This window comes from Perna viridis, chromosome 6 (genome assembly GCF_037379345.1).
Source record: "Perna viridis isolate PV_CMFRI_1.1 ecotype Kerala chromosome 6, ASM3737934v1, whole genome shotgun sequence".
Classification (NCBI taxonomy): Eukaryota; Metazoa; Mollusca; class Bivalvia; order Mytilida; family Mytilidae; genus Perna; species Perna viridis.
The window spans coordinates 38,488,110-38,515,190 of NC_142450.1; the positions used below are offsets into that span (position 1 = coordinate 38,488,110).

Here is a 27,081-nt window from a genome sequence, read left to right on the forward strand (position 1 = left end):
AAAAATAGCGGTGAGTGTGGCCGTGCCTGTTTATGCTACTTCTAATATTCTATGAATATTCTACAACTATCATAGTGCCATGTACTTATATAAGCTATAAGCGTCGACTTTCTATACTGACAGTATAGTTACTGCGGACACGATCTACACAGTGAGGATCTATAAAACTTACAACAGTTTTGTAGTGCTGCAATGAAAATACTTTTATGCCTTTATGATAATTTTTTGAAAATGAAATATTCAATAAATGAGTATGCAATTTGAACAGTACATAGTGACAAGGTTTAATAATAATACATGTTTTGCAACACTTCATTGGTTCAATTTGAATTCGATTAGAAAACCATTTAAATGATAATGAAGATTTTCATTAAAAAAAATAATAAATAAATACATATTACTTTACTCACAATTTAGACTTGACTAGAAGACCCGCCAACTTTCCAAACTGTTTTGGTGTTTCTGCTCCATCGTCACTTCCGCGCCCTCTACTGAGTACACTCGACAGAGAGATATTTGACGACGTCCGTGGTACTTGTTCCTCCTTTTCCTCTATTTTCTGCGGAACGCTGTGGTATAAAAAATCACTCTTTATACAATGTGTAGACCAAGACAGATATTTATATTCAAATATCATTTAAATTCATAGTAATAATACAAATTGTCCTATGTTTGAAACTTCTAGTCTTGCTTCTAAAGCGAACCGTTAAATTTCTTAGTTCCATGTTAAGAGACCATTATCTTCATTTTATATACGATGGACTTGTGTCTAATAAATATTTTTTAAACGTTTCAAAGCAAAAAAAAAGAATATGATTTACACGGTTTGGCACTACTACTCCAAAAAGACTACAACTAAACCTAAACTATGAAGTCTGATGCTGGAGCAAGCGGTGTTGCCATAGAGGCTAAAAACCACTAATTCCACTTCCCATAGGCTTCTATGCTAATTTCACAATATTCAATGGCTTCTCTGGACTTTACCTTAACTTTAACCTGCGGAGGACTACATATCAGCATGATTCTACATATGTCAGCTCACAATCCTCAGAATGGCATGTGGGGTTAGCAGACTTGCAGTGCAGTACTGGTCACCGGAAGTGAAGTGTCTATAAATAGCATGGGAAATCCCAGTGTTTTCACAAGATAGGGGTATATTTAGAAATCATTATGGAGATTAGGCTTCACATCACAAGAAGCACCTATAAAATGTACAGAAATGTTTTTCCTTTCAGAAACTGTTTAAATTTTTCAAATGAGATGAAAACTTTTTTCACAGCACTATGAGGAACAGGGGTAATTTCTGCGTAGGACTATTTTTGCGAACGTTCCAAATGCTCATTGGTTGAATTGGTGGTCTGTAACCTAGATGTCAGAGAAGAGAAGGGGTTCGAATCCCTCTGAAGGAGCGAGCAAATTTGCAATCTTGCATCGATTCTATAGTTGGGGTGTAGCTTAGATCCCTCTGCGGGACTCAAACCGCTGTGACACCTATGGCAACACCGCCTGTACAAAATCAGGCACCCTAGACCACTCGGCTAGTTAGCCTATATAGAATATAGCCTAAGACTACATCTACATCTTTACGTTGATCTTTCAAACTTGACAATCACTCAACGCTTCCGGTGCAAAAGAAAATATTTGGAGAATAATGTCCGTCCGAAACAAATAATAGAACTGTAAAGAGCAAATTAAAAACAAAGAAAGAGAGAGGCCCCATTTGGTTTTCAATCATCTGGTCTAGACCTATTCGGCTTCCGTGGCGGTTCCAGGGTCTAAGACCCCGCCGACATAGCTCTAGCCCATCATTTGACCTACTGGGCAAATGGGAGGATAGCAGAATTAGTAGGTGACTGTGGCCAACTCCCTTTTGAAGGATACCAAGGAGGGAGCCTCGGCGACTGATACTGGTAGTGAATTCCAAACTAGTATTGTTCGTGGAAAAAAGCTGTACTTCAAGATGTTGGTCTTTGTAGAGTATTGTCGAAACTTCTTGTTGTGTGATGAACTGGTTCTGGAGTTCTGCGGTGTAAGATACTCATTGCATGCGATGTCAACATGGTTATTTACTACTTTATAGAGCATAGTCAACTGTAAGTTCTTCCTTCTATGTTCAAGTGTGTCCCAGCCTAGTTTGTCTAACATGCTCCCTACACTACTGTTGTTCCTATAGCGGTTGGTGGTATAGCGGGCTCCAGACACGCTTGTTTACTGGTTTTTTTTTATGGTATTCGTCTCCTACTTCTATGATGTTGTTAATATAATTCCAGTACGCTGGACGTTCCGCTTTCTGGACATTTCGTTTGCTGTCGTTATATTTCCTAATATATGCTGGATTGTTAGATTTCTTCATTCAAGTATAAAGTTTGTTTCTCTGTCTTATGTTTGCCTTTTACTTTCCTGTCTATCCATAGTTTGCGTGTTTTGTTACCTCTGATAGTACGTAAGTGGTCTAGGGCGCTGGACTGTGTGCAGGCGATGTTGCCATAGACGTTACTGTGGTACGAGTTCGAGTCCCGCGGAGGGAACCACCAAAAATTTGCTTCGCAAATTTGACAGTTCTAACATCGTTGGGAATTTTTTAGACCCTTCTATAATCACTTTATATTCCCTGTATCAATTTGACCCGATGGAGCAGTGCAGCAAATAAATTCGTCACATTCTGAGACGCATATATATGTAAGGAGCAGTGTAGCGAATAGAGACGTCACATTCTGAGACGATGATTGTGATTTACCGTCTATGTACTGGATTTCTAAATTCAACAAGAATTCATGCATATAACGCTACATAGCTGGATCTGCAAAATGTACTACCAAACCTCTTTCAAAACTTATAACGTCTATACTCACAGCTGTCAAAGAGGGTCTCCAGTCTTACCACATCACTTGTTACTTCTGCAGTGGTATTAATTTAATGTGGATCCTAAAAAATTCGAAATATCTTTTGGAGACCCTCAATTCAAGATTATTATCAGAATATAATAGCATTAAAACCTATGATTTTTCAACACTGTATACTTCTGTTCCCCATACTCAGTTAAATCCCGACTCAAAAACATTATACATCGTTGTTTCTACAAAACAGATGGAACACTTAGATGCAAATATACAGTTCTTGGTATTCCAAATCATCTTCCAAATATACAGAAGATGTTTTCAAAATGCTGGAAATTTTTATCGACAACATATTTGTTCAGTGTGGTGGACGCGGGTTTTCAACAAACGGTTCCCATTCCAATGGGAACAAATTGTGCTCCTCTATACTTGCTGACCTATTCCTTCACTCTTATGAGACTGGCTATAGCTGATCTGATCCGAAAGAAGGAACATCATTTAGCCAGATCATTTAATCTCAGTTTCCGCTATATTATAGATGATGTTTATCGTTAAACAATCCTAGTTTTGGGAATTTGATACATCGCATCTACCCCAGAGAATTTGAGATGAAGGATACTACAGATACTGTGATGTCGGGCTCATATTTTGACCTACACTTAGATATCGATGGTAAAGGAAAAATGTCGACCAAACTTTACGACAAACGTGATGATTTTTCATTCAGAATTCAACTTTCCTTTCATCTGTGGCAACATCCTTCAGCACAGCCTATGGAGTTTTCATATCAAAACTCATACGTTACACCAGAGCTTGCCGTAACCTCGCAGACTTTTTGTATCGCGCTAGAGTTCTTTCAATTAGGCTTCTGGAACAGGGTTATGTTGCTACAAGATTTAAGTCATCACTTCAAAAGTGATTACTTCAATCTTTTGTACTCGTGGATCGTTACGATGTATCCATCTGCACCATGAAAACTGACTTGTTCAATGTATCAGTTTTCCTTTCCTCTTTCGTCTACCCCGGACTTTACTTTTTATGAGCAACTCGGTGGGTTTTCCAGAAGGGCAGAGGACGCTTACCCTACCGGTGCACCTGGTCCATGCTCCCAGTTTTTAGAGGAGTCCGAGTTGCTCCTTTACTTTTGTTACTTTGTATGTATTATTTTGGTTGCTTTATGTTCTTTGCTGTGTTTGTTTTCCATGTCTGGTTTTGTCCCTGGATTATATTATTTTGATTTCCGCTAGTTTCTTGGTTCCCTTGATCACTCTTTAGACTTGATTAAATATATGTGGGTCTCGAACCGCTGTGACATCTATGGCAACACCGCCTGCACAAAGTTCAGCGCCCTAGACCACTCGGCCAGCGAGGCTATCTCGTACCGCTGTAACGTATATGGCAACACCGCCTATACAAAAACCAGCGCCCTAGACCACTCGGCCGGCTAGCCTATATAGAATGAAGCCCACGTGGTCTAGGGCGCTAGACTTTGTGCAGGCGGTGTTGCCATGGATGTCACAGTGGTTCGCAAATTTGACAGTTCTAACATCGTTGGGAATTTTATGCTTACGTTATTTTCCCTGTATCGATTTGATCTGATGGAGCCGTGTAGCGAATAGAGTTGTCACATTCTGAGACGTATGTATATAGGAGTAGTGTAGCAAATAGAGTCGTCACATTCTGAGACGTATATGTATAGGAGCAGTGTAGCAAATAGAGTCGTCACTTTCTGAGACGTGTATATATAGAAACTGTGTAGCGAATAGAGTCGTCACATTCTAAGATAGATTTAATTGAACTAAAAAGTGAGCAAATGAACACTGTAATACGTGTATAAAAATGTTATGTTATAATTCTAGCTTTAAAAATGAGCTGTGTCATGGTTTCTAATCTAATTAAGATTTGGTATGACCTTTCATTTTCTATTATCATATTTGTACAGTGAGGAACCCCTCCCAATTTTTATTTTTTTTAATGATTATCGTTAGAGAATTAGAGAAAGTGATTATTATTTCTCTACACAAAGGCAACAAATGGAATACAGACTATTACTTTAGTGTATTGCATGTAACAAAAAAGTGAGAAATTCATGATAGAACATAAAGAGTGGTAGGCGACCTTTTGTTCACAAACGACCTTGTATGAACCCCCTTCTAACAATTTATATTTCCGTTCTTTTGTTCCATTTAGACAAATTTGACATTAGTGATTATACAGAAAGATTATTTCGAGAGGAACATTGTTCGAATTGATGTGTAATGAATAAATATTTAATATATAATCCACATTTGGAAGTCATATATAGTGATTTAATCCGTTAATTGACCCATTCCAGTCGGCACGTTGGTGAAAGGACAGGATTGGTAACTTTACTTATAGTTTTTTTTAAAAAGAAATACTATTATCAATTCACCTTCCTAAGTAACTATTAAAATTACATATGAAATTAAATAATAACCACAGTGACGGATACTGGCATTAAACCCTCTTTTTTGTATTTGGGGGGATGGATGCAAAAGCCTGCAACCCCTTTTTTTCTGGATCACTTTAAAAAATCTGTGGATCCGCTCGTGAAACGTGTTATAATCTAATACAATACAATTGGAAAGTACAAAAAAAACCTATCTCATAAAAAATATGTAAACAATGCATGTGTTATAATTCTTCGTGAGAATTTAATTTAGAAAAAAAAAACAATAGATTCCTCATGAAGAAAAAATTTCAGTCGGATTTCGATATATCTCATATGGCATACGAGTAATAAGGGGCTAAAGAGGGCTACATAAAAACTAAACTTTTTTTTTTTTTTATTTCTGACATGATTTTGAAAGATAAAAAATAGATTCCTTATGAAAATCCCTGCCTGCGTTTTTCAGTAAGATATTAGATATTTATTACGGTTTTCGAATTAAAAGGAGTCAAAGTTTCAATTTTGATTTTTTTATTAGATTCCTTATGAAATTCCATGCCTGTTTTTTTTTCATTCAGATGCCTATATATATCTTACGGTTTCCAAGTTGCAGTTAAAGGCAAAGGAGAAGCTTTGATGGACACCCTTTATTCAGAACTCTTTCAACTTAAACTGAATTTCAAATTGTTTGCAATATTGTGTTCGAACCAGCTGTTGTGTCCACAATGCATTGTAGGTCCTTACCTAAAAGTGTGTCCAAAACCAATATTGTGTCCACACTTGCCCCAAATGAACATAGTTCAACATACTGCGGTAGCAGCATGCTGCCCTCAGCGAAACTCTTTCTCTTTATTCGAGGCCTGCTTGCTATTCCACGTCATATTTTTTTAAATAAATGGAGCCACCGTTAGCATGGTTGAATTTATATTAAGGCTCTCGGATAAAATCTATGATGAGAAAATGGTCCAAATCAGAAGCTTACACTGAGTACTTTCATGTAGTAAATAAGTTATTCAAATTCGAGCCGTAAAATAATGTTAAGCAGTTAAGTAGATTTAAATGAGATCAACCGAATGGTTGGCGACACCTTATTTATGATGCATTTCTCTTATGGTATATTAATACAGTCGGTTAATAGTATTATTAAGGGCAGTTTAACTTGTTAAGCTGTGCCTACAAACATGTTTGGTAGAGACTCCCCGGTGCTGCTTTTCTGACGAAAAGCGTCAAAATGTATCAATGATATGTCGAGTTAACGGGGAATCAAACAGGCAAACTCTAATCGCAAAATGTATACACGTATACATAAACTACAGTTTAGTTGTTGATCAAATCATTTAACATTTAATCTGATTTGTAAAAACCGACATGATTTTGGTAATTTAAATAAGCAACCATATGATCTGTTTTATTTGGAAGTGTGACCAGATTTATTGATGAAAGAAGTATGTATGATACGCAATATTAATGACGTATTTGCAACATAGTATTATTCTCAATTAATCAATTAAGAGAATGACAGAGGATCGACAACAATGGTAACTAACGCCGTTTGGCTACTCGTAAGAAAAAGTACTACCCAAGTAACGGCTTTCGAGGACTGTGTCTAATAATCGGCTATTCGATAATGTCATTTATATGGCTATTTTAGACGAGCCAAATTAGTATCTTTTAAGTGTTCTGGTATGACAAAAAAAAGCAAGTAAAATGAACACAGTAACAATTTCTTAGACAGGAGCTATACCATCTGAGTTAGTTCTGACATCAAAGAATAGAAGAATCCCACTTTAGGTTAACATAGGGCTCGGATAAATGTCATCGTTCGTAATATTTAATCTGCTGACTAAATATTTGTCAACTTGTGTGCTAGGACTGAGAAAATATTAACAGTCAATAGTAAAAACTTTATCAATTGTTCCAAGATTAACAAAGTGTCACTTCTATTGCTTCGTTGAGTTTGTAGATGACATTTTAATGGCCTATCAAGTGGGAAAGTATATTTGTTTAGACGAATTAGATTTCTTACTTCGAAATCAGGACTGGGCGTATTTTCGTCATTAGTTAGGAAATATTTAATTACTCGTAGAGTTAAAGTGGTCCTCAAACAATTGAAAAAACCAGTAGTTTCAAACTATATCCCCGTAACTAACCAAGTACTGAATTTATGTAACGCTAGTTTTATATGGTAGGGAGTTTTCGTAATGAAAAAGTAAGAAACTAAAATCTGGAGTGTCATGAATCAATTTAGAAAGGGAAATGTGTTTTGAAAAGAAATAGTATTCATTTGTTAAATTCACTTGATATAAAATAAGCTATTGTCGTTTGAAGTCACGACATCTCCATTCTTATATAGCCTAAAGCTACGAATTTTATGGCATTCTACAAAAAACACAATTAATAAATTAATCGCAACTGGACTTTTCAATTCTTTCTTCTGACATAATAATAAATAGTTCAATGCGAAAGATACCAACAAAATTGTGGTATAAATGGGCATAGTTCCAAAATATTAAACTCTCTCAAAATCACATTGTACATGCAAACGGTGTGCATTATCCTGCGCTGTCTACATCATTCAAGAAAACAGTTAATGCGATGATTTTGGTAATCATGTAGCAGTGAAATATATCCACATTACAAGAAGTGGGGACATATTATTGTAAAAACTACTCTAGAATAATTGCCCTTCCGACACAATACAATATGTTTTTGGTCGTTTTGGTAACCGCAGACCAAGTAGACCGAGAGGCATGTTCGATGCTACATTAAGAAGTGAATATTTACAATGGCTGTGTGTAATAGATCCTAAAAAGTTTAAGATCAAAGTCCTTTACATTGTAGAATCTCAGAATTCCGGAAATTAATACTATCAATTTTTTATTAGTTCTAAAGGTCAAAAAGTATATTTTAATTCAAGTGTATGCCAACTGCCTATAACAATAGCTTGATCGATAGAGATTCAAATAAACCAGATATGTTTGCACTAATCATAAAGAAGAGGCGAATCTGTGCGGTTCAAGGGGTTTGAACCTTCTTTTAGTTGAAAAAAATTCGTGCAGAATTAAGTCATAAAATGAACTATTTTGTTAGTATAATCTGTTAAATTTGTGCTGATCTATCTGAGCAAAAATGAGCAACCCCCTTTTTCGGGACACCGTTTGTCCCCCCTTTTTTCCAAATTTCTTGGTCCGCCCCTGTAAAATACTGTAGCATTAATAATTCATTTTACTAGAGTATAACATGATCTTCCTTTACGATAATTGGTATTTATATAGTTACAACGGCTATCTGAAAACTTATGTGGACCAGGGACTTCTCATTATATTTTGATAAATACTCCTTGGGACGAAGGACTAATAGAATACAACACCAGTTTCAGTCATGAAGAAGATAATCCATGTCCTGCTTTGAAATGTAGTTTATATTTCTCCTTCACGATAAGAGGTTACATTGGCAAATTGATTCGAAAGCTCTGTTTTTAATAAACCGAATTGTATCGATTAAAATAGATCATACCTTTTCCGCATAGCAGATCCAAGTAATTTCTTGAGTGACATTTTAGCACTAAGTAAAATATCCAAAGAATATATGAAAACACACAGCTAAAAAATATAGATCCTTTATATATCATTTACTGGATGATTCAGTTTCACGGAAAGAATACAAAGTTTGGTTACTTCTTTAAAAATCTGTTATAATGTTCTGAAGAAACATTTTGATATTGTTATTGTCCATTCCTTTATGCCCCAATGAAAAGTGTTGAAAAATCACCAGAGGTATTTACTCAGGAGCTTATAGCATGCAATTGACCCAGGCTTAATTAGAAGTCGGATTATATTAAGTCTCAGGTTTAAATAGACATACCAAGTATGCCGTCCCTTTTTACAATTGAATAACCTCACCAACTAAACGAGATTTGAATAACAGGTATTTTTTACGAGAAAAAAAAAGAAAATAATAGAAAATGACATTTAAAAACGATCAAAGGCTATAAGTAACATTTAATTTTGTTTTGAACGAGTAATAGATCATTATATGTCTTGTTTATCGTCAAACATTGTTTGCAAACCACTAAAGGTTTACAGCAAGATAAACAGTTTTTCGGCATATGGTGTGGTCTATGTATATATACTGCTTGACTATATTTTTACGTTTGCTTCTTTGGTATATACATGTACCATGTTTTTCTGGCATATAAAATGAAACATTTAAAGCAAATAGCTCTTGCTGGATGAACAAAAGTTGCATTAGTTTCCAATTGATTCCAAACTGGAGAAAGTTCACAGCTGCTTCTACACGCATTTAGTAAATATTGTAAGCAGTGGAGGCTGTCTGTAAACAAGGATAAAACAAAAATCATGGTTTTCTCAGAGAAAATAAAAAAATATAGATTCAAATTTAATGACGATATTATTCAAATTGTCGATTCTTTTTCGTATCTAGGGATACTGTTCACCTATAATTGCAAATTTTCATTGGCACAAAAACATTTAGCTGAACATGCTCGAAAGGCAATGTACGCATTAATACATAAAACGATGGGATTGTGTCTGCCAATTGATATACAGTTGAAACTTTTTGATACATAAGTAGTACCCATTCTATTGTATTCATCAGATATATGGGGTTTTCATTGCAATAAGGAAATAGAAAAGTTGCATTTGTATTATTTAAAACTTATCTTAGATGTTAGATCAAGTACTCCTAATTACATAGTTTACGGTGAAACGGGGAGATTCCCGTCGGATATACTTATATAACACCGAATGTTGTGTTTCTGGTCAAATTTATTGAGCCAAAGTAAATTATCAAGTTTTCTGTATAATTTTGCATACGTGTTGTTTTCTAATAATGTAAATATAGTCTGGCTTTCGAGTCTGAAATCGTTATTTGATAACCTACGCCTTAGTTATGTGTGGGAATCACAAACAGTTTTAAGTAACTTTGATGTTAAATATGTAATAAAACAGACATTGACTGACCAATTTTGTTATAAAATGTACAGTGATATGAATGTTTCTACTATGGGCCAACTTTATTCAAACTTAAAGATAAGCTGCATGGTTCATTGAACCATATTATTTTGTTGAGACTTCCAAATTTCTTAAGAAAATTGATATGTCAACTCTGATGTTCGAACGTAAAAATACCGGTCGAGACGGGTAGATGGGTTGGGGTGCCACTAGATGAACGTTTTTGTCATTTGTATACAGAGAAGGTAGTTGGGGACGAATTACTTGATTTTGTGTAAATGTGCAAAAGTTACTGATACCACTGTTGTGTATCCACTAAAAATGTGGCTAAAAATGTTTTGATTCTACTTCCGGTATGGAAAAAAAAATCTAAATAGGTCAGGTAATATATATGGGACTTTGGTCATTTTTAGAGTGTACTTAAGACTTAGGCACTCAATTCCATGGACTTAACATTTCAAAACAGCCGTACTTTGTACTTCAAATTTCATGGAATTTGGACTCTACCAAAAAGTAAAATTGTACTTGAGACTTCACCCAAAACATGGCGAGTACTTTGGACTTGAAAGGTGGAGGGAGTGATATTTCTGTGTTTCTGACACAATTAGGTCAGAAGTAACACTCCAGCTATATATGCAAAACGCGACACTATTTGAAAAGTCTACATATATTTTGTTCAAAACAATAAAATGCCTCGCGGAACGCAGCCTGATACGACAGTAGAGGTCAAACCGTAAACATTTGGTACAAGTATGAATGCACCATTCGAACTTCACATAGAATTGAATTTTGATTACGAATAGATATTTGAAACAGGAAAAGAATTTAACTGGAATCGAAGTGGTCTCTTTTCTGTCAACTTGTTCTTGAATGATTGCAGTTAAAACCTCCAAAATCAATCCCAATCTTCCTTTGGGGGTATGGCACTTTGTGGTATTAACTTCAAACCAATCCATTCCCTTTTACTCAAGTTATTCTCCAAAAATCAGGCAAAATACTTGTTTCTGGCCCGTAATTCTTCTTGGCTCATGTCACAACCCCAAAAATCAATCCAAATCTTCGTTTCTGTGGTATGTCACACTGTAGTATAGTATTTTAAGTTATTGTACGTATACAATGAAATGCTAGTTTCAGGCCCGTTTGGTCAACAATCCAAAACCCCAAAAACTCAACCAGTCTTCCATTTATGCGTGGTATGGCACCTTGAAATACAATTTCATAGAGACCCACCCACTAATAGTCAAGTAATTGTCTCGTCAACATGAAAATGCTCGTTTCTGGTCCCCAATTTCTATCAATCCAAGTCAGACCATTGATATATACACTGTATTGTGAAATAATATCAGTCATTCCTATGCCTTTATTGGAGTCATAAACGTGAATTCTGTGAAGTGCTTATTTTTTTTAAACAATACGGACCAAAACCCCCAATATCATACGTAGTTTGGAACCGATATAATTTTCTTTGTAAATCAACCAAGTTTAACATTTATTTTTTACTACGTTTTCGCTAGTATTCAAGGTTTTGTGAGCAACAGATACAAAAAGTAGTTTTCACATTTTTTTCTAAAAATATGACGGGGAGGGAGGGGTTTAATAGCCGTCGCGATATGGTGACTGAACAAGATAATTTGTACGAAACTTTTCTTGTCAGTTTCACAGTTGAGGGATAAATCTTCACGTTCTACATGCACAATTACTGCAATGAAATTTACGTCTCGGTTTTATATACTAGTCCAATGGTTCACCATACCACTCATGACAACTTGATATTTCGATTCTTTTCCTAAATTGGCACTTGTATTAAATTTCATTCGGTCATATCCGATTCTAGTTATATTTTAGTTGAAAATTAACTTGTATAAATTAAGTTAGCCGTATCTACGCTTGTTCAGGTCTTTTAATCCATTTTAACATTACATGAAATTACCATCTGCTCAACCTCTGCCCTACAAAAAATGCATGGACAAATGTATACTTTCATTGTAACATCCCCCGCTACAACTGGAGTGTGCAATATCCAACACTCGTTTTATACAACAGGAAAGAAACCACACAACACATTACGTGGTTTCAACGAGAAAATCAGTGTAGAACTTAAATCGGTTAGTCGGGATTATCATAATTTAAAAGCGCAATTCTAGTGTTTTCGTCCTGCTTCCAGGTAGCGATATTGGGTCCTTGCTATTTGGCGTATTCGTGACATTATATATATATAGATGTCACAGCGGTACGAGTTAAGAGTCCCGCGGAGGGAACGACCAAAAATTTGCACCGCTAATTTGACAGATCAAACATCGTTGGGAATTTTTCAGACCTTTCTGTACATTTACACATCTTCCCTGTATCAATTTGATCCGATGGAGCAATGTAGTGAATAGAGTCGTCACATTCTGAGACGTTTGTACAATATTGATTTGTGACATGCATCATTAATTTGATCCTCTATCCTACACAACATCTAAATGAATTGTCCCCTACTACCATACATCGTGTTTCAAGTTGCAGCCCTAGATTAATCCTACGAGGAGGTATGACCCGGCCAGCGAAAGCTACATTTTTATATAGCCTAGCTGACCGTGGTCTAGGGCGCTGAACTTTGTGCAGGCGGTGTTGCCATAGATGTCACAGCGGCAAGAGTTCGAGTCCCGCCGAGGGAACGACCAAAAATTTGCATCGCAAATTTGAGTTTTAACATCGTTGGGAATTTTTCAGACCTTTATATATACATATATACAAGTTGTCCATTGTATAATTATGCAGATGACGGATTTATTGATTACGACCTTAGAAGCTGTGAAATATTCTTAGTCTGGTTCACAAACATCAAAATGCAAACAATTCCTGCTCAAGTTCAGGCTTTCAGTAGACGACCCTCAACGCTGGTCGGTTGAAAAAAAAAAAAAAAAAAGAAAAAAAGGTCTGCTGATGCAACTTAAGAAATGATCTATTGGTATAGAATTTTTATATTCATGCACGATTTGTAGATCACCGCAACTTATGTTTTACAAACTTGATTTGAAACCACTTTATTCCTTAAGACCAAGTTCCAAACCATTTCTAGTTTTGTGTTGAGGTATATATTGTCACATTTTCAGAGATCTTGACAGCAATGCACTTGGACCTTTTATGGTAAACCATCATTCTGGGGTAAATTGAATTATACCAGTATTGAAATTTCTACCTGGACACCAAAATTCTTATTGATGGCCCCTTAGCCCTCCAACAACAAATGAAAGTCTCAACCATACAAAGTCAATCACAGTTTTCCATGTCATTTTTTCCCATGACAAGTTTACTAAATGGTTGAAGTTACATCACCAAATGTCAATCTGTCTTTCTTTCCATGGGAGCATTTAACCAACATCTACTTCCTACAACTGTTTTCCTAGTTTTCGACTACAGTGTTAAATGTGGTAATTTTGTGTGTGTGTGAACTTGATAGATCTATTGATATTTCTTTCAATTAACTCCAGTATCGGCTTTTCCCTACAGCATTTGCAGTACAAAGGATATTCCTTTTTATGAACCTGAAACCAGTTTCATCTTCATACAAATTTTACATTCTAATATCTGTGTAAATGAATATTCATCCAAGGGATGCAAATGTCGGAGGAAAAAACATTCAAACAATATGAACAAAACACCCAACTGTAGTATAAAAAGACTTTTATTCACATTTCTCTTCGTACTTTGCCAATAAAAGCCAAAATTTATTGGTGTGACAATCGAGTGGCGATGAATGGAGGACGATTTTTGTACATGAAACAAAAAATGAAGACAACAAAATATACAAATTAAAAAAATATCAACATTTGATTTTCGAAGATTTCATCATGATGCGCAACTTGAGATTAGATTGAAGATCTGCGAATTTCCCTGGCTTTTTGTAAATAGCTGCTTTTTAACATCTGAGACATGAATCGAATGAATTGTCAATAAAAACAATGATACACACTCAGATAACAGACATTCTACCTAACCACATTACAACATGATTTTTTTGGTCAGATAAACTCTAAAAATTTGTGATAAATTCCATCATGATGGACACAAATTTACACCAATGATCTGCTCATTGGAGCTTTCATGCTCAACCCCAATTCTGACCATAGGAGTCCTGATACCATTGTGAATCATTGTACCCTCCATCATATCCAGAAGAGTCCAGCGGTTGTTGAGCTATTGGCTGAGCTCCCCAATTGTCTTGCACATTTCGTCTCTTAGTCTGGCCCATGTTGAAATCCCCTTGTGCTTTCCTTTTGCCTCCTCTGGCCATCTGTTGTCCCATTTTTTGTGGTGTATTTCCACCACGACCCCCTCTTCCCGATGCAGGAGCACCTCGTCCTCTTACAGCGCCTCTTGATCCTCTCACCGCCGATCCTGCTGCTGCCCCTCTAAGTCCACCAGGGGGTGGGGCCCCTCCTCGTCCTCGCATTGGCTGAGGCAAACAATACAAGTAATTTATATCATCATTAAAATTTTGTCAACAACATGTGAATGGGAAAATAATATGATCTACAGAAAGTAGGTTTAAGCACTTACAGAAAATTTTAGAGGGCGTCGAACTACATTTTTTTCTCTTGCATGCTTCCCAAAGAACAATACTTTATGACAATCATGCTTCTTGGTGTCTTGATGAGAAGAAACTTTTACACTACTCCATTTTATAAGTGCTTAATACTACTGAAGAAGCTCAGAAGAGATGCATGCAAGTTGAATAGTTTTTCTATGACTAAATATTATGCAGGAATAATGTAATTCATTCAGAGCTGCAGTTTGTACTGAAATAAACAATGAAGATGAAAAATTCTACTTTTAGCCTATGCACACAATCCAACTTGCTCTTGCATGAATCTCGACTGACATTACTAAATCTAAGGTAACATGCTAAATAATGGACGCAACAAGCATGCAATATAAGTGTTGTAAATCTTGTTTTCATCCGATGCATCATATTATTTTCTCATCATACATGTTGGGTGCGAGAATATCATACTGAAATTCTTTATTAGCTCAGAACCTGAGCTTCATCTGTCTTTATCATCAAATTTGACTATACAAACTTATTTTTCTAAATAACATCTCCGAAACCATTTTCTTTTAAGGACATTTAAGGAGTATTGTTTTCTTGGCTTGTCATATATATATATGCTTATGAGCAAAAAGGCATGACCTCAGTTATGCACAATTCCAAAGTTTAAATTCAAAATTTAAAATACTTTAATATCAAAACAATAGAGTTCAAATTGATATCAAATACTAGACTCATTAATTGAAATCAGTGATCAAGATATACTTTACAGGTGCATAGAAATAGACTAAGTGTAGACAGGTTTAAAATGTTAGATTACCTGTATTTGTTCAGACTTGAAAAAATAATGCCACATAGCAAAACATATTTCAACTTCCACAGAACACATGTGGAAATTCAAACAGCACAAAGTCATCACTTGGCAATTCAGAAAAGGTTTTTAAAATTCAGTTTACTTTAATGCCTAGCAACGAATTCAAATGTTTAAAATAACGGTTCTTATTAGATACTTACTGGTGGAGCACCTCTGCCACCTCTAACTCTTGGCATCTGTGGAGCATAGCCACCACCATAGTAATCATTGTAATCTTCGTATCCAAAGAAATCATCATAGTAGTCTGAAATCGTAACAAATATCAGGATTAACTATTTTCAGTTTACGACTTTACATCAAATGTGAGCTCATTAACATGAAATGATTTACTTCAACATCATATGGAAACAGATTTTCAATATTTTTTTTCATTGTTCATTGCGACAGGAATGCAGAGAAGCCTAGCATTCCTGAGTAGGAGGATGCATGACCATAAAAATAACAACAGCTCTGTGGCTAAATACGATTTTAAAGAAGTGGTAACTCCACTTCTCACAAGTTAATGGATAAATGAAAATAGTGTAAAAATAAAAAAAAACATCCTACCAAATCTGGGTGGTGGAGGCATTCCTCGTCTCATCCCTCTTCCTGGAGGCATCATGCGACCTGGTGGCATTGGTGGTCCATAACCAAAGTCATCGTAACCCCTACAATCCAAATAAAAAATTACTGGTCTTTAACTGTGTTTTAAAATCAAACTGATTTTCATAATAATCAATGCTGAAATGCATACACAACGTGATGACAATTCGTGTTTAAATATATGAACCACAATGATCTCTACAAGGTATTTTAAGCCAATCAGTTTTCTTTATAAATCCGGTTTATCAGTTGTTAAAGTGTGCCTGTTCTACAGTATTAGAATTAGTTGAAATTGAAAAATGAAGACCAAACATAGAATGTGACTACAGCAAAATAAAGTAAAAATGTAATGACAGTTTTGGGTCAATGGCCTAATACACAATGTATACTGCATACATCTTTCTGATATTAAACAAAAAGATTGTTCACCGACTTTCAAGATAATCAAATCTTCAACCCCTAAGACAATAAAGCTGATAAACAACTTTTCGGAAGGCTTAACTATTTCAAGTTAACTTTTATCTTTCGTAAAATGTAATTGGTGTATTGCAGTAATATTGATGTATTTGCCCATAAAAAAATCATAACTCCAATGATGTGACGAACACTCAACAGTAAAACAGTTCCCCTTTCAGTTAAATAAAAAAAAAAAACAAGTTAAAATAACAATAACCGAGCAAATAATAAATCATCCCCATTTTTTGGTTTTAATTTTATTGTTTCTATTGTGAAGCATGTTTTACTGAAGTATTTGATGCCAATGTTTTGAAGTATGACCGATACCCAAATTGCCCTCCTCCTAACATCATCTGTCTCCTTTCTTGTTCTCTCTTTCTCTGTTCCTTCTTTTTGTTTTCTGTAGGTGGTTTGGCCAATGACACTTCAATTTCCAGTTTGCCCAATTTCTGAAAATTTGATTCATACAAATGTTGTGCAAGTAAAATTAAAGACAAATCAGACTGAAATAGTCCATTTTTGTATTGTCTGTAATAAAAAAAAATTAAAAAAAAATAAAAAAATAAAAAAATCATTGTTTTTTTTTGTCCTGCAACTAGTTTCAAACATGCTTTCTATTAACACTCATATTAATTAATCTGCCATGTTTTGCAACATATTCACACACAAACATTCGTGAATGTAATTCTCATAAACATATACATGTACAATGCTTCAATGTCAAAACTTGAATAAAATGTCAAGCCTAACAATTATAAGAAACATTGGTTTATTTCCACAGACTGGCAGCCAGACTATCACTTTCCATTTAGGCTGGACCTGTGCTGTGTTAACTGGAAATCTTGGGAACCTCAAGTTCCCAATTACAAGTAAATCCTAGTTAATGATTATCACATGTAACAGCATGTACCCTACCAAAATGTCAAATCCAATGACAATGGGATATGCTGAAGTACACAGTTTGTAATTACCCCTGCATAAGTTTCAATAAAATCCAATAATTGGCCTCGATGAAGTAATCTACAGCTTCCTTGATCAACCTCTAGACGAAATTAATAAACCACTCGCCTACTCTAAAATCATGTCTTAAACAATAAATGTGTATAGCCTTACCTGACCATTCATTGCCTCTAATGCCTTGGTTGCATCATCTCTTTCTTCATAATGCACAAAACCATAGTCTTTAATTTTTTTCACTCTTTCTATTTTTCCATATTCTGAGAATTTTTCCTTTAATACATCTTCAGTTACATCTGATGATAGATTTCTGATATATAACACTTTAACCTGAAAGTACAATAATAATTAGATGCAATTCAGAGTACAAATTCAGTGTTTACAATGTTGAATCAAATGTTTGTAAATTATGATTTAAAAATTCTGAAAGATCACAAAAGAAGATTATCATCCAATCACCCCGATTTCCATACATTTATCTTTCCACCAAATACATTTATGTTCAAAAGTTTCTGCATTTGTTCACAACTTTCTTGTTAACAAAAAAGAATATATTTAATACCTTAGACATAGTACCCGAGTCTGGCTCCTCAATAGGATCAGCCCAATCAACAATTACATCACAATTCCACACTTTTGATCGCCCTGATGACAACTTTCGTTTTGCCGTTGAGGCAGATTTGTGAGAGTCATATTCTAAAAATGCAAATCCTCTGTTTTTCTGATTTTCTTTGTCAGCAGATCTGTATATTATGACATCTTGCAATCCCTCTGTTGGAAAAAGGAACATCTATTAGGTCAAACATCAACTTGCACATCTAGAATACCACACTTACCTTAAAGGTTGGACAGTCATTCTAAGCAAATGCATTTTTTCAGAAGTTTTTGTCCTCTTCACTTACTTTCAGATACATTTCTATATTATCTATCACTGAATTAAATTATGAAGTTTATCTCAATTTAAAAAAAAAAAATGTTTTAAAAATGTTTACTGCTGAAGAAATAGTTGTGTGCATTTAAATTTAAATAATTCAAGTTTTAATGAAAGGTGTGTCTAATGTAAAAAAAAAAAGGAATAATGTTGTGCACTTCTCTAGAGAACAGTGCCAGGCCCCACTGATGAATGTATCTCTATATGTCTGGAGTAAAATGATGATGATGATGATGTATAATAATCAAATATCTTTTCAGCTCAACTCACCTGAAGGGGGTAGTTTGGGAAAAGTCTAATGAAAAAAGAACTTTGTCCAAACTAAATAAAGACTGAAAGATTTAAACTTTTTTTGTCTATACAGAATTCCGTCATCTATATATGAGATGATGAAATTTCCAAACATTAAAAAAAAACAAAATTTTTCAAATTTTGATACCTGTCTTTTTAGAAAATTCTTCCATAATTTCCTCTTTTGTTTTGCTCTTAGGGATGTTACCAACAAACAATCTTTGGTTAGCTACTGAGATGTTGACTTTTAAACGCTTTCCAGATTTGATTTCATAGTTGTCAAGCTGAAAACAAAAGATCGTGTGAACCCATAAATTTTGAACATTTTCTCTCCAACAGGAGTAAATTTGGATTATATACTCTAAAACTGAAACAACAGAATTTCTTTCCCTCTGGACATTATCAAGGATCTTTACATTATCAATTGTCAAAGCAATAAAGTATCAAATAAGAAAGATTGATTTTTAAAAAAGTCTTCAATTTCAATTTTACTGACAAATTTAGAAATTTAATTTTCTGATTACCATTAAAAAATGAACTGCATCTATAGGACCTAACTGAACACCCATCTGCTAGATCACACTTGGACAGATGATAAGAGGGATCATCATCAAGCATAATGCTGGCAGACCCGGCCAAACAGACCAGCCATCAAGACACAAACAAACCTGTTTCACTGCCTCATTAGCACCCTCTCTATCAACAAATGTGATGAAGCTGTAACCTCTGTTGAAGCCTGTCATTGGATCCATCATTAAACGCAAATCCCAGATCTGACCACATTTTTCAAAAAGTGGAATAATTTCATCTTCGAACACATCTTTTGGAATTTTTCCACAGAACACCTGAAATTTCAATGATAAGAATAAGCATCAACTGTCCATAACGAGCACTTGCTATTACATTTGATTTCAGAACACTTACCTTACCTCCACACATTAAACAAATACTAATGCAGGCTTAAAAAAAAATTAGGAGTCTACTTCTACTGAAAACAATTTTTTAATTGGGTTACAGTTTACAGAATTTTGCTTTTGTATGTGCCACTGCTAGAATTTAGAAATTCTTATTTCCTGTCATCAGTCAAGTATGAATTTAATTCTAAATGTTAAATGCATCTAAGAGCAAATTGATTCAACTACCACATTAACTACGACTTTTATGTTTTTACCTCATGCCCTGCACCTGGTTGTGATGATTCATCCATTCCTGGGGGAGGCCCACCATATTTTCTTTGACCTGTGGTTACATCCAATGAATAACCAGTTCTGTCAAGTATTTCCTGTCAAACAAATAAGAAAATGACGGAACTTATTCATTTATGAGCTCTTATTCTGATTGATAGCTCAAATCTAGCTACATTTCTGAAAATTAGAAACTAAGACAACAAGTAGCATACATTTCCTTCAAAGAAACTATAAGGCAGATTTGGTTTACAATCAATTATTTGGTAAGCACAATATCAAGTATAACAGACCTATGTGCAATGCAACCCTGAAGTACTGGTTTACCAGATCAAACTATTTACCTTTAGTTTTGCTTCATCAGGTCCTTTGGCTACTGTTGCTGTGGAACCTTGTTTCTTGTTTTGTCTGTATGTTTTCATCATACCACAAAGGTATGCACTTTTGTTTGTAACATGTTCTAAAGGACTGTCTAAAAACTGTTTAAGGACAGCAATTGCATCATCAGCATTGAATTCTTTTAAGGCATCCAGTGCCCGTTCATCTAATTCAGCATGTGTCAGTTTTTCTATATAGAAAAGAAACAGTCAAGTTATAAAATAAAAATACTGCTGATAATGAAAATAGGAGATTTTCAGTACTCTTGAATTCTCATGTTAAGTGAATTTTAGTTGACTGGTAGATATGTATATTCAATTTATGCCAAGTTTTCCTATAAGGTAAGAAAATATGTGAAATTCAAGAACACTGGATTAGTTCATCTGAGAAATGTATTGCTACAATTTAAAAGTCAACTTAGCATCTTCAAATTGTCCTAACACAGACCAAATAATGTATTTGAAGGGAAAGCAGTACATTATAAAATTCAAACAGAAACAAGTGTACTGAATTAATAATTAAACCCATAAAATTTCCTTAAAATGCAATTAAAAATTGATGGTAGGTGAGAAATTTACCTGTTTTGTAAACATTGCAGAGCTCTTCTGCTACTCTGGCATTTATTCCATATTCTACAAGTTTAACATACTCTTCTGGTTTTACGTCTGACTCTGCCATATTTTGGTCCTTATGGTCAAGACCATTCACGTCTGCCATCTGAAAACCAGACAATTAAATTATGCAAGTAGTTAATAGTGAAAAAGAGCTATTGCTGTTAGAATGATGTACCGTGTTGCTTTAGCCTCATTTAAAATGTTTTGAGAAGTTCCCATCTTTACCCGTATGTTATTCACTTGCTTACCAAGACAAACTAGGAAACATCCATTTATATTGGCAATTCAAGGAAAACAACATCACGAGATTTTACACTTGATACTACATATTTGCACCTTAAAGCCTTTGCTTGGTCACCAATCCATGATTCAAGTAGTTCATTGATTTCACATCTTTGGCGGAATGGTTATATGAAAATAATACCAGGATTTCAAAGCTAAGTGCACCTTTCACCAAATCCAACAACGTTCCTTTTTTTTTTTTTGATATTTTTTTGACTAATTCGGTAAAAATATGTCTAATTCAGGGCTATTGAATTCCCATTTTCAATGGAAAGAACTTATACTAATAAAAGAGTGTATACATCTACAAGAGCATGTCAATATTTTAACGGTGGTCTGAAAGGCAGACCAGGCAAAAGTGTCCGATTGAAAACAGACATCACCATGCTTGCAATAGCACCAGGAATGTAGATTTTCCCATGTTCTCTAGGGTCATTGAATGTTTGTCTAGCAATGTCAAGATCACAGCAGTTTCACTTTCTGTCAAAGTGATTGAAAAACATGCAGTTTGAATGTACCAATCTTCGATTAGATTTTACATGAAATATTTGGTGGTGTTTCTTTGCTAACTTATGTGAAGTTGTTGCAGAGCAGTCAATAGTAATATGTTCAATTTAATCGTGAAAAAAAAAAAAGAGTTGAAGAGAGGTACCCCAAAATAAGTGATCACCCTTTTCATGTTACATACTGAAAGGGCTATATAATAATATGATAGTGGGAGTAGGCCCCTGTGCTTTCACTTTAAAATAGAAAAAAGAAGAACAGGCGATACAACAGTGCTAGGTTTAAAATAACCAAATGCCCAATTTATAATCAATTTTTTATTTAACTTGCTTGAAAAAAAACCCCAAGAAATTACCAATATTTAAAAAATGAAATCCTGAGTCACACAATTTACTTTTCCATTAGCAAATTACTGCCATTCTTATTACTCCAGCAATGCTAGAGGTTGTCTGGCAAGCTGTTTTCTGACTCTGTGCCATCCTAACCTCTAGCATCTGACATCTTGAAAGCTACTGCCATTGTGAATTAGCTTAACTTGTGTTTTGAATTATTGCAAGTCTTTTATTTACATAAAAAAGTTAAAAACATTGGAAATCAAGCGATAAAAATCCCAAATATTTGTTCAATACCTAGAAAACATTTGTCATGAAAACAGGTGTCAAAAGGACAAGCTATTTTGAATTGGGTCACTAATTTAACGGAATACAATGTTTTCGACAAAACAAACTTTAAGTTGGTAATGGCAATTCGTTGGTTAATTTGATGTTCATTTCGCAACTTTTAAAATCTATAATTTTATCAAATATCACACACTCAAATAGCTAAAAACCAAATTAACAGCTTTTACAAAGGATTTTCAGGATTGATGGATTTTTTGATCAGGTAGGTCATTTAATTATCTTCAGTAGAGATGCCAATGTGACCATATATGGCCGCCGTTTTGTTTTCTGGTAAAGAATTTGACTTAGTATTTACGTTACCAAAATCCTTCTATTTCGGAGGTTACATCAGCTATGACTTTTTTTATGAATAAATATTTAATAAAATACTTTTTGTAGTGAATATAAGTCTTGTTGTTTATAGTTCTCGGAACGGGGATAAATTATTGTTATTTTTGTAACGGTACCAATACGGATTTAACTTTGCGCGGCACATTTTTTCAGCAGAGTATACGTTTTTCAAACTTAAAAATAAATATGTTCCCGACGTCATATTGAAATAAAAATAACACCGAATGAGAGCTTAGGATTTAAATATCTTCAGAATGGAAGTCGTTTCCGATACACTTCCAAAATCGACCTTGAAATTTTGTTTTCAATACTTTGAAGAGAAAAAAATAAGGTAAATGTACGGAGTACGGCTTAACGACATGCATATTCGAATTCTTCAAGTTTTTTTCTTTAAATTTGATTGTCTTTGCTCCCGATTTGTAATCAGAACATATTTATTTTAAGCGTTGGAATAGGCGGCTATAGAAGGTTCAAGACACTTTTACCGTCATGGCTGACCCTGACCTAACGGATTCCGTTATCGATTCGCACTGTGCTTGTAAGTAAATTTGGAGTTTCTACATAGGATTTACGTCAATGATAATTTATTATTTAAAGAATAATGGGATTTAATATCTCTATTTTTCGCTTCTGCTATGAATATGATTGATTTACTACCGAATACGACATTTAGGAAAAGGGGGGTGCTTGTTTACTTTTTTCCAACATTGCCAATGCTCTTAAAATATTCAAGCAGTATTAAGTGTTTGCATTTTGATTGGGAAAGTAATTCCGTCCTTAGTTGTTACTTGTACATTTTATTGCATGTACATGTATTTAATTTTTTCAACTACTATATTCTGAACAGTCTATGGTGTTTTGATATATTGTTATAAAATTCAATTTGCTGGCTATGGTTAATGAATATTGTGAGTTATACTAATTGTTATAAACAAACCATCATTGATCTGTAACTATTTTATTAGCCACTGTTGAGTCAAGAACTACATGTATTACACTTGGAGAATTGTTAAAGGATGTATCAACAAGTACTCAATTGGACAATATTACTAATGAGTACTTGTTGGCAAATGGGATCACCAAGGGGGAGATATAGTAACTACTGACAGACAGAAACTATTCTGGTTAGTTCTGTAGTCAATCTTTTTATTGATAAGATTTATTTGAAAATAAAATGTACAGAATGCTACAATCTAGATGGAGTCATTTTAGAATTTTTGAGCATTATTGAATTTGAGAGCAGTTTGTAAATTGTACTTTTTAATAACAATTCATTCAAGTTTAAGTAGAATTGTATTTTTGACAACATTTTTGACTACTAATTGAATCTTTTTGCTTGTTGAGCCTGGTTCTTTGTAGTCCCTTCTTATTTTTCAGTTAACGGATGTCAATTCTTAATTCCTTTATGATGCTAACGAGTTCGCAAGACAATTTTGGATCTTCAAATGTGGATTGCTACCTGTTGCAGGACATCAGATTCATTTTTGTAACATTGTCGCTGGTCGACTTGAAGTGAAAGCACATGTTATGGAGGACATGCATATTTCATGTAGATGAGGATACACAAATAAATATTGCCAAGAGTTAGGGTATAATTACATGCTGAATGGTATATATTTTAACACTAATACTAATTTCACAGTTTTGAAATGTTTTAGTTTCAGGTTGGATGTTGCTGGTCAATGTCTAACCTTAAGAAAAATGTCTTCAAATGGCCCAACAAAGATGACATTAGTGTTGTTTAAAATAATTTTTATCTATTTATAGCATCTAGTACACATACTAAATTAATGATCTTTTATTTTTGAGAATCCTTGGACTTTCCATATAGATGTAATTGCTGTTTTTATAGGAAAATCGTAAGTTATGTTGTAGGGAAATTGACCTCATGCATCATATGTGCTATCTTAAAATGCATGTATTATTCTTAATTAAGACACCTAAAAAAAATTAAGATATTTTTTATGTCTTGACATAACTGTTCTAGTGGTTTAATCAGATGAATATTTTGCAAATTAAAAATCTTTTCTATTAAAATATCACACCATTTAAAAAACATAAAAATTAAAAATTCTTGATTTATCAAATCTATACATGTACTTCTACAACATTCCATTTAAAGTTAAACATGTAGTTTAATGTAGAATGAGACGATTAAAATGATACCAAGATTGTAAAAATAGGTTGATTTTTAAGAAAGTTATTGTTGAAAATAAACTTTTCGGTTGCGAAATGGATATCAACGAGAGAAGCAGCCATTTTTATTCAAAATGGCTGCCTTTCCTTTCGTCTCTCATGTAATATACTACAGTACACAAGTAAATAATGTCATAATACAGGAAATAAAACATGAAAGGACTAGCTTAAAAAATCTGGACTAAGTGAAAGAAACCAACTGTTGTCATAATTTGGTGGCCATCTTGATTCAAAATGGCTGCCATTTCTCCATGACGACACTCAAAACCAAAATAAAACTTTTGCTTACTCTATAATGACAACGCATGCCAATTTTCTTGATCATATCTTTACTACTTTTAAAGATATGATACATTAAGTGATATGGGTTCTCAAGTCCTACACTGAATTGGTTGCACTGCGCTACAGATACTATAGTGCCATTTTGCCATTACAGGCTGAAATGGTAGAAGTGGGATATAAAGTAGTTGATCAGTTGATCAATCTGAACTTTTATGTTTGGATTGATTATTCACACTTCTATCTTGAAGAATTCTTGTAGTTCTCTTATGAATTAAGCCAAGAAACAAGTTTGTAGTAAGCATTCTTATTTTTTGGCAGGGGAAAAATGGTCATGGAGGCTGTTTTGACCCCGTCAAAACAGACTTGCCGTAGTACTTGGCTTGGTTATATTCCTAAAAGAGGAAAAGGCTGGATCATAATACATAGTAATTTCAATAAAAAGACTCCATTCTTTGAGAAAATAAATGTTGAATGATGTCATTTCAATAATGGCTTCAGTATTTGCCTTCAAAAAATGGCTTAGTCATTTTCTGATTTCATTGCGAGTGGAAAAAAGGAGGGATGATTTTGGGACTTTAAAATGTCACAACTTTGCAACCCCTTGTTAGATTTCAGTAAATGAGGGCTCAAAATGCTGGTCTAAAGAAGTTCTATCTATTAAACATAATATAATCACCACATTCCTTAAAAATATAGATACATGGACTCTATCATCAGTATAGTCACCTTCTCCCATGATTGTAAAGAAACTATAGAAAGTTTTAAATGGCAAATAGTTAACAATGCTGCCAATTTTAAAGAACAGCGAACAAGCATTATGCAATATGGCGCTTGGAATTAAGAGGTTGGGGTATGGAGGAATGGAATTCCAACCTCTTACATTGTAGGAGTCCCATGCTTATGTGCAGCAATAATGTTAAGAGTTCCAATCTTGAACCACATGACTGGTTTTCTTCCTTCGAATTTACTAAATACCCAAAAGGCCACAATATTTCAAGCCTCAAAACTTCAATTCAGATGCAAGGAATGATTATGCCAAACTTTTTGCCAATCTGGGGCGTGTAACACTTCCAGACCCCTTGTGCCAAATTGACCTCGCTTATACAAGTTGCAAAAACTTATTCGGCGAACCAAAACCACTTACCTCCAGAGTTAGAAACAAATTGCGCAAGTTATCTTTTCTTATGATCCGAGAGGCGCGACTTAGCCGTATTAAATTAAACACGCTATTGGTAAGCACGATATAAACAATCGAATGTTCTTGGAAGAAAAATTAATGAAGAAATGCACTAAATGCTGACAAATTTTAGTGGACTTCGTCTCTGACGAACAAAGAAATTAATTATACCGGCCATGCGCGTACCCACGCGGTATGACTTCACCGGCCGGTCGCTGTAAAAAAATAATTTAACGTTAAAACTGTTACTTGCATTCGCTTGACAATGCCATCAAAATCAAGAAAATATTATACGGCAAGTGAAAATCAGGTAAAAAGAGAAAACTTACAGATTTTGAAGGCAAATTTCAAGAAAATTTCTCTATCGGTTGAAGTCGTTCCACATGTAAAAAGAAAGATGGCGGAAAAGAAAGCTATGTGGGGTTCCCAATTGGTCAATCAGGAGAAATTAATCTCTAAGATTATTTGCATAAATTCTATGACCAAGTATTGCAATTTGAAATACCTTCATCGAGTGTAGTATTTATTTTTTTTCTTTAGTTTTTATTATTCTAGATCAGACGATTTAATTTTCACATAATATTGAACCATACAACTTACAACACTTGA

At 34.4% G+C, this 27,081-nt stretch overlaps 1 protein-coding gene and 1 long non-coding RNA gene across 3 annotated transcripts; both read right to left on the reverse strand.

Moving 5' to 3' along the window:
* Window positions 1–289: 289 nt before the first annotated feature.
* LOC148614862 (uncharacterized) lies at window positions 290–9,139 on the reverse strand. Its single transcript, XR_015923205.1, has 2 exons — window positions 8,764–9,139; window positions 290–569 (listed from the first exon to the last, which is right to left on the reverse strand). It is a non-coding gene; the product is annotated as an uncharacterized LOC148614862 (long non-coding RNA).
* Window positions 9,140–13,872: 4,733 nt separating this feature from the next.
* LOC148614863 (heterogeneous nuclear ribonucleoprotein R-like) lies at window positions 13,873–26,905 on the reverse strand. 2 transcript variants are annotated; one of them, XM_088589323.1, is made up of 12 exons: window positions 26,802–26,905; window positions 20,986–21,124; window positions 20,374–20,597; window positions 20,017–20,127; window positions 19,514–19,690; window positions 18,994–19,129; window positions 18,186–18,394; window positions 17,780–17,953; window positions 17,015–17,115; window positions 16,175–16,275; window positions 15,769–15,872; window positions 13,873–14,661 (listed from the first exon to the last, which is right to left on the reverse strand). In XM_088589323.1, the coding sequence occupies exons 2-12, from the start codon at window positions 21,122–21,124 to the stop codon at window positions 14,314–14,316; spliced, it is 1,824 nt and encodes a 607-aa protein (XP_088445449.1). In that variant the 5' UTR covers window positions 26,802–26,905; the 3' UTR covers window positions 13,873–14,313. The 2 variants fall into 2 exon arrangements, with proteins under 2 accessions (XP_088445449.1, XP_088445448.1); XM_088589322.1 differs by having other exon boundaries at window positions 16,994–17,115.
* Window positions 26,906–27,081: the final 176 nt, after the last annotated feature.